Source organism: Aulonocara sp. 'chitande type north' Nkhata Bay, linkage group LG7, assembly GCF_057382095.1.
Source record: "Aulonocara sp. 'chitande type north' Nkhata Bay isolate Kocher_YH1m ecotype deep benthic linkage group LG7, A_spYH_male_GT1.1, whole genome shotgun sequence".
NCBI lineage: Eukaryota > Metazoa > Chordata > Actinopteri > Cichliformes > Cichlidae > Aulonocara > Aulonocara sp. 'chitande type north' Nkhata Bay.
The window spans coordinates 15054189-15063002 of NC_141350.1; the positions used below are offsets into that span (position 1 = coordinate 15054189).

The window sequence follows — 8814 nt, forward strand, 5'->3', positions numbered from 1 at the left end:
TACTTTGCAGAGGAAAAAAATGTTCCATCTATTAACATTTCTCTAGTGGCCACAATACCTGCCAGAGCACTCTTTATTGCTTTACACAGCAGCAGTCTTCTTAATAACCTTCAACATATTGTGGTGTAAATAAAGAGCCTCTGGATTACAAAGACTTTTATCAGAGGTCTAAATTGCATCATATGGAGATTGATTTATTCTTAAAAAATGATCTGCGCTGATTCCTTCATATTTTATGACATGTTGAATCAGTTTAGTTTTTTTTCTAGCAGTGCACCAAAATGACAAACACAGACATATACAAATATATATATAGTGTATTTTTTTAGGTTTTGTTTTTTCTTCCTATTGCTAATAAATACTATTATTATGTTCTTAAAATTAGGATTGAGGAAATTGGGAAATTTAACTTCTAACTTATTACAAATCCTTAGGTTTAAAAAGCTGGGTATCTGAACTTAAACGGTTAACTGACATTTTTATTTCATCTCCCTAAATAAACAACAGAGTTCCTGTTTCAGTGCTTCTTACCATAATGTAACTTAATAAAATTCTGATTTGTTTATGTTCAGCCTGTGTTTTGTTACCCAGGGTGTGCATGTTGTGTTTGCACAGTGAAGCAGAAATGTTCACCTTCTACATGGAAGCAATAAGGAGCTTAAGCTAACAGTAAGGTAAACATGTTTACGCGTTCTTTGCTACAAACTTTATGGCCACATCACATCAGTGCGAGTCTTAAGAGGCTGTCAGGTGAACACTTCTAGCTCTATCTTACACAACATCTGAGGAGGAAGTTCCCTTCATTGCCCGCTTGGGTTGTGTAAAGCATCTGTCCGTGTCACGAGTGACACAGCCCAGGACCACCTGAGACAAACAGCATGTGCATTAGCCACATGTATCATCACATTAGATCAGCGAGCAGCTAAAAGAGCTTGCTAAGAGCCAGAGACATGTCACCCGTCCTATGTGTAAGGTGACTAAAGCTTAAGAGTAAACAGTGGTGTTATCTGTTTAAAGTAATGAGGTCTCTCACGTCCAGCGCCGCTTCACCTTGATTCTGTCTGTAGAGGCCTCTGAAGCTCTCTCTGCTTTCTGTCTTGATCTCATTTAAAAAGGTGCATTGTGTTAAAGAATGGAAAGCATGCAGATTATGGCTGTTATGTGCAAGAACTTAGAGGAGCTTATGGTGCGGGATTTCGAAGTGGGGGGGAGCATGTTTGGATCACTGGATGGAAGGCTGGTGGGCTACTTAAATCTTAAACCTCAATCTTTTCTTTGTCTCAGGGTGTCAGCAAGCAATAAGAATGACCTCTGTGTACCAATCTAACATGAGTTCACATTTAACATATTTAGTAATAGCTAAACAATTCAAACATTAAAAGAGAGAGAGAGAGAGCAAAGCTTCCTAATAGGCGTGAAACGTGATTGGTATTCTCCTGGTAAAATCTGATTTCGTGACTGATCGGGCCTTTAGGTGAATTAAAAAGACACCCCTTTCCCCCTAATGATGTGGGCGGTGCTGCTGCTCCTTTTCCATTTGCTGCTTTGGGTGAGCTTATTGCCCCCTCCCTATTTCTCAGTGCGGTTAAATAGCACGGCGCGCCACTCCACTGGGTAGACACCCCACTTTGCAAAGAGGAAAGCCAACTAAATAAAAAGGCCTGAAAGGGGAAAAACAAAAAAAACAAGAACACCAGCACTTTAACATGTACTCAAACAAAATCGAAGGACCACGTAGAGGAAGATCTTTTGACTCTATGAACCTCGGCTTTGAAGAAAAACTGCTGAACAATGAGGTAAGAACTTCACAGAAAGAGAAGAAGGAGGAAGGTTTTATTATTCTATCTTAAAGAAACCCCTTTATCTTCGATCAAATCAATAGAAACAAACAAGATGAAGAACTTTTGCTTTGTTTTGTTTTTAAGTGACTTTTTTGGACAGTGGTGGGGAGATCTGTGCGGGTCATCTTATCGAATAAGCTTTCACTTTGTCGTCAGCGCAGATTAATTTAAGCCGTTTTGTTATACCGTAATTTACGTCAAAGAGTTAAGAGGGTTAAAGAAAGAGAGACATCTGAATTTGGTATGATAAAAGACACTTCAGTGCTCATGCTGAGCACCATTCGCAGACAGAGGAGATAAAAGATAAACCGATCAACCTGCAGTATGTGATGTCTCCAAGCACATGCAAGGGGAAAATAGAAAACGCTGACAGGTACTCCAGGACAATATCGCAGCTGCTTTAGACATGGAGATAAAACGAAAAACACACATGTTTAAACTGGAGTAAAAGAAATCAACGACGTTTAAGGCAGATTTTACAGCGGAACACGTTACTAAATCCTATTAAAGTAAAAGCTGGACAAATTATACCCCCATGCATGCAAATGTGATCACACCTGTTTTGAAAAAAATCTAACATTTTTTATGTTTCTCGTTTATACCCCTGGATTTAAAAAAAAAAAATCGTATTTATTTCACAACTATAAAAAGTAAAGTATTTGATGAGGGGAAGCGATGTTCTCCCACTTAACGGCCTAAAAAACGTGCGCGCTGTAGTGATTAAGCGCTTCCCTAACGTGTGGCGAGATTTCAGAGTGGAGGGGAGCTAATAATAGGCTTCCCCGCTCTCCAAATGAGATTGCTGTAAGGCGATTCTTTGAGACAGAGACAAGTTCATCTTCGTTAAACCGAGACGCAAAACGTTGACCTCGGGCAGCGTCCTGATCCAGACTCCATGCACTAATGCTTTCAGGGATACTACCGGCAAGGGCTCACCGAAAACTGGTGTGCCGCGCGGTCTACACCATGTACGAAGGGCGAAATGTGGTAGGAAATAATTTAACTGAATTTAATTGTCTCACGTGAGGGGCGTGATCCTTTTAATCCAGTCTAAACGTTGGACTTTGGCATTATGTACCTATTGTTTGATGACAAATTCGAAAGTTTTTGGGGGGGGAGCGCGGGTTAATTTTTTTAAAAAATACCCCAATAAGCAGTATACAGGTAGAGTAAAGGAGAAGACTTTGGAGTCAATCAAAACAGATTAGTTATTCTGTGCTGTTGGCATCTTAACAGCCTCGCTGCTAAAATCTGAGGCAGGATTAAAATAATTTTCCCCTGGCGTGTGCAGCGCGCACAGGCACGCGTCAACGTGAGAGCGCTATCCGAGGTGCTGAACTGGACAAAGAAGTTGGTCAGCCTTAATCTGAGCCCTGCCTGTGCGCATGCACTGCACTTCCATTACTCATTTTTTACACCAGCGATGTCAAGAAAAAGCCAATGATTCCCTTTAGAGTAACAAATATACCTGCCAGTGTATGTTTTAAAGACTGACTGACTGTCTGCAACTCTTTATATTTATAGGATTATTATTGTTGTTATTTAGGATGGTTTTATAGTCTTAAGTAATTAGAAGCTCTGCATCAAGTCTGTGGATAAGTGCAATATGTAGACTTAATTATTATTTTAAAGCCAGTTTAGATTGGCTAGCAAAAGTTCATTTGCTCCACTGTTTTTTTTCTCCCTATTATACACAACTGAATCTCTCTGTCTTTGTTGATCATTTTCAGATAAACAAGTCAACCTTCACCAAAATTGAAGAAAACAACGAAAAGAAGAATTCATCAGAGAAAGGGAGAGCGACAATCATCTTTTCCTTGAAGAATGAAGTTGGGGGACTTGTAAAGGCACTCAAACTCTTCCAGGTACATCCCCCAAACCCTGCTCCTTTTTACAGAATGACTTGATTGCGACACATTGTTAGCTTTGAAATGAATAAAGAATTCTTTTGTTTTATTCTCGCAGGAAAACCACGTGAACCTTGTACACATTGAGTCCAGGAAATCCAAAAGACGCAACTCTGAGTTTGAAATTTTTGTGGACTGTGACAGCAACCACGAGCAACTGAATGAAATCATCCAGCTGCTGCGGAAGCATGTGAATGTGGTGGATATGGAGCCTCCAGATAACTCCTGTCTACGCGAGGAAGGTGAGAAAGTAGTGAGTGAATACACTCCAGATGCTGAATTAAAGGTACAACATTAAATTTGAGCACCTTTTTTCTTCTGTTCTCAGATATGTATGAAGTACCCTGGTTCCCAAAGAAGATTTCAGACTTGGATAAGTGTGCTAACCGAGTCCTGATGTATGGATCTGAACTGGATGCTGACCATCCGGTACATTATCAACCCGCTGCCTCACTTCAGCAAACAAAACCAAACTCTCTTAAAATGAAGCATTCTTATATTTTTACATTTCTCTTTATCAGGGTTTCAAGGACAATGTCTATCGGAAAAGGCGAAAGTATTTTGCAGATCTTGCCATGGCCTACAAACAGTAAGTTTTGATCTATTTAAATGTCTATTGTATTTTTAAAAAAATCATGATTCTTATGGAGTTTTTTCTGTCTTTTTCCAGTGGAGATCCCATTCCTCGTATTGAGTTCACACAGGAGGAAGTGAAGACTTGGGGTGTTGTGTACAGGGAGCTCAACAAGCTGTACCCTACCCACGCCTGCCGGGAATACTTGAAGAACTTGCCACTGCTGTCCAAATATTGTGAATGTCGGGAGGACAACATCCCTCAGCTGGAAGATGTGTCACGCTTCCTCAGGGGTAAATTATCAATTTTGATTAAAATATTCCTTTGATTTAAATCATTTTGTTCACTTTTAGCGGTGCAATCACTCAATGCAATATATTTTCACTATCTTTCTAGAACGTACTGGATTTACCATCAGGCCTGTGGCAGGTTACCTGTCCCCCCGTGACTTTCTTGCTGGTTTGGCATTCCGCGTTTTCCACTGCACCCAGTATGTGCGGCACAGCTCCGACCCCTTGTACACCCCTGAACCGTGAGTACTAGCCAACACTATATCTAAATATGTAATCTAAATGTTAATTTTGGTTTTAATATTTGGTTTTCTTTTATTATTAAGGGACACATGCCATGAGCTGCTGGGCCACGTCCCGCTGCTGGCAGAGCCCAGCTTTGCTCAGTTTTCTCAGGAGATTGGTCTCGCTTCGCTTGGAGCCTCCGATGATTCAGTTCAAAAACTGGCCACTGTAAGAGTCACTGCTGCAATCTTCTTTTCAAACAATATTTATGAAGATATTTCTTTTTTTAAATCCAACAAGGTCGTCCTAATTGCTTGTGTTCTTCTTCTGGGTTGCAGTGCTATTTCTTCACTGTGGAGTTTGGTCTATGCAAACAAGAGGGGCAGCTGCGAGCTTATGGAGCTGGACTTCTGTCATCTATCAGTGAGCTCAAGGTAAAGACATCCAAACAGGATGGTAGGATGGTACAGTGGGCACCTTTACCCAAAGAGCTTTAAAAACACAGACAGAATAGTCTTTTTACGTTACAAACTTGATCATATTCCACCTTAGGACACACAATAAATAATCTTTTTTTGTTGAGAAAATATAGATGCACATTTATTAAATGATCAACTTGTGTTTTCAACATCTCCACTGTGTCTCTCTCTGACAGCATGCGCTCTCTGGTAATGCAAGGATAATGCCTTTCGACCCCAAAATTACATCAAAGCAGGAATGCATCATCACAACGTTTCAGGATGTCTACTTTGTGTCAGACAGCTTTGAGGAGGCCAAAGTCAAAATGAGGTGAGCTTAATTGTAAAGACTGTGTTGTAAAGACTACAACACTCAGCATTTAACTTATACATTATAATATATAGGTAGACCCAGCAAGAATAGCTGTAAGCTTTTTAAGCTAAACTGCTGATAGCATATTATTTAATATTGTGTTTCAGGGAGTTTGCCAAGACCATCAAGCGTCCCTTCACGGTTCGATACAACCCCTACACCCAGAGTGTGGACGTGCTAAAAGACACTCCCAGCATCAACAGTGTGGTGGAGGAGCTGCGACACGAGCTTGACATCGTCGGTGACGCACTCAGCCGGCTGAACAAACACCTGGGTGTCTGACTGCGCACAGTTCACATGGAGTTACACTGACAGTCTGTCATCCCCGGCACTGCTGTAGAGACGTTGCTTGTGTGTTGTCCTTTGCCAGTAACATGAATGTGCGTCGTTTTTTTTTTGCAAAAATGTTCTGTCGTCTCCACTGCATGGTTTATATAGCTTACACGATTTACAGGTGCACTAGGTATGTTTAGACGCTAACTTTAAGATATTTGACAAACCCAAAGAGCTGCTTAATCTGAGGTACTATTTGGCTTCTATATTCCAAACAGTTTATGTGCTTTGATGGTACTTCAGTTCACTTTTGAAACACTTCCAGCTGTTACAGACACCTCCAATTGTTATTTCTGCTTTTGTATATGATTGTGTGAGTTTTCTTTTCTTTTTTTTGTAAATCATTTCATTCTTCTTCTTCATGTTTAATACTCCTCTCTTCAGTGAAATGTTTAAAATGTACCTTCTTTGTATTTGTCTTTTGGTGTGTGTGTGTGTAATATTCCTTTTTTGTGTGCTGTTGAGGGAAATTATGAAAGTGACACCTTTAACTAGCTGTTCTTATAAGAATGCTCTTGTGATTGATTATGATCGATTTGACCCATGTCAGCGATTACTTTACAGTGATGATTTTTAATACTTCCTCTTGAATTGAATTCAGTTGTAGAACTCCAGAAATCAAGACATTATTTTTCTACTGTAAAGAAATATAGAAATTAGAACTAGGTTATGAATCAAACAAGAAAAAAAAAGAAAAAAAAGTCATTTGTGTGTTTATAGCATGCCAAAACAGTTGTTTAATTGTTGATTTATTACTTTTATTAGTTTTTGTGGATGTAACTTTGTTATTGAACCCTGAGGATGCTGCTGCTGTTGATGATAGACATGCAAGATGATGGCAGCGAAGACTCTGAAAGTGATTATAACAATTATTTTGAGGCTGGAGTTTGCAAAATCTCAATAAAGTGTTGCAGAAAAAAATATGCCTTTGATTTGAGAGCCAGGACGCTTATTACCTAATGAAAAAGTCCAACTGGGAACAGAACTTTCCAAGATAGGTAGCAGAAAAATCAATAATGACTCTTAAACGCATTTCGTGGACACGTAAATGGCGTCATACAATTTCATTTTTATTATGTTGTTATTATTATATTATATTTATATTATTTATTTATACTTTGAGGATCTGATGAATGAAGAAAATGAGAAAGAGAGTTAGTGAATCTGGAAGTACAAAGGATTATTAAGGAGAAAGAGGATGAAGACTGGAAAGGTGCTAGGTCCAGATGATAAACGTGGAGATAAAGCACATGCCAGGGTGCAAATAGTGGAACCGCACCAGAGAAATATGTGAGGGTGGTGCAGGACATCTATGAGGACAGCAAGACAGTGGTGGGGGTGGGATAACATCAAAGACTAGCCCTTGTTGTTTTCAGTGGTTGGTGGGCAGACTGACAGAGGTCAGGCAGGAGTCTCTGTGGACAATGATGTTTGCAGACAGCAGTATGATTTGTAGTGAGAGTAGAGCAGGTGGAAGACAGCCTGGAGAGATAGAGGTATGCTCTGGGGAGAAGAGGAATTAAAGTCACTAGAAGGAAGACAGAATAAATATGTGTGAACAGTGAAGATGACAGGAGGAGAGGCAGCAAAGGACAGAGCAGACAGACAGAGCAGAAAACTTACTTTACTGCCCAGCTTAAGAAATTGGTCTGATTTAACACATCAAAACTATAGTTTCAAGAAATGACACACATAATGGTAGCTTATATTTAAAAGTGAATAAAATTAAAACTTAGGCAGCAGCATAATAGTGCTGCCCAGATTATTCTAAATTTGTCACCTGAAGAATTTGATCATTTAGCATTGAAGTTGTTTTTTTGTGAAGCTGTAGTCTCTTCTGCAGTGGCGTTACAATCGATACTGAAATATCGATTCCTCCGATACCAGACATTTATGATCTAGAATTGATTCTCATATTAAAATATCAACATTTTAGTGATTTGAGGTAAATTTGTAGTTTATGATTAACAAGAACACATTGGAGCGTAACTGTATTATTGGGATCCTAGGAACTACTTCCACTAGTTCCACCTGTCGTGGTGATATGTGAAATACGGCTGTATAAATGCATCAGGGCTTATGTGCATCAGGCTTTACAGATCAACGCCAGTAAAACCAAGGAACTGGTGGTAGACTTCCGCAGGCACAAGCATTCTCCACTGCAACCACTGAACATCCAAGGTATGGACATTGAGGCTGTGGACAGCTACAGGTACCTTGGTGTTCATCTGAACAATAGACTGGACTGGACTCATAACTCAGACGCCCTCTACAGGAAAGGGCAGAGCAGGCTGTACCTGCTGCGGAGACTCAGGTCGTTTGGAGTGGAGGGCCCACTCCTGAAGAAATTCTATGACTCTGTTGTGGCTTCTGCTATCTTTTATGGCGTGGTCTGCTGGGGCGGCAGCATCTCTGCTGGGGACAGGAAGAGACTGAACAGGGTGATCCGAAGGGCCAGCTCTGTTCTAGGATGCCCTCTGGACCCAGTGGAGGTGGTGAGTGACAGGAGAACGGCGGCTAAGCTGTCATCCCTGATGGACAACATCTCCCACCCCATGCAGCAGACTGTGACAGCACTGAGCAGCTCCTTCAGTGGGAGACTGCGGCACCCACGGTGTGGGACGGAGAGATTTCGCAGGTCTTTCCTCCCCACTGCTGTCAGACTCCATAATAAAGACTTTAACTGATCAAGCACACACATCCATACATATGCAATAATACTAAGTGCAATAATCCTTTCTGTCATCATTGTATTTTTACTCAGTTGTATATAGTATTTGTATTTGTATTCTATTTTTATCTTATTGTATATT

General features: G+C 40.3%; 1 protein-coding gene across 2 annotated transcripts; it reads left to right on the forward strand.

Annotated features, from left to right (window-relative positions):
* Nucleotides 1-1603: 1603 nt before the first annotated feature.
* tph1a (tryptophan hydroxylase 1 (tryptophan 5-monooxygenase) a) lies at nt 1604-6930 on the forward strand. 2 transcript variants are annotated; one of them, XM_086298911.1, is made up of 11 exons: nt 1604-1796; nt 3572-3706; nt 3807-3990; nt 4077-4177; nt 4270-4337; nt 4419-4615; nt 4719-4854; nt 4939-5065; nt 5176-5271; nt 5493-5626; nt 5776-6929. In XM_086298911.1, the coding sequence occupies exons 1-11, from the start codon at nt 1707-1709 to the stop codon at nt 5948-5950; spliced, it is 1443 nt and encodes a 480-aa protein (XP_086155037.1). In that variant the 5' UTR covers nt 1604-1706; the 3' UTR covers nt 5951-6929. The 2 variants fall into 2 exon arrangements, with proteins under 2 accessions (XP_086155037.1, XP_086155038.1); XM_086298912.1 differs by lacking the exon at nt 1604-1796 and adding an exon at nt 2671-2828 and having other exon boundaries at nt 5776-6930.
* The last annotated feature ends 1884 nt before the right edge of the window (nt 6931-8814 follow it).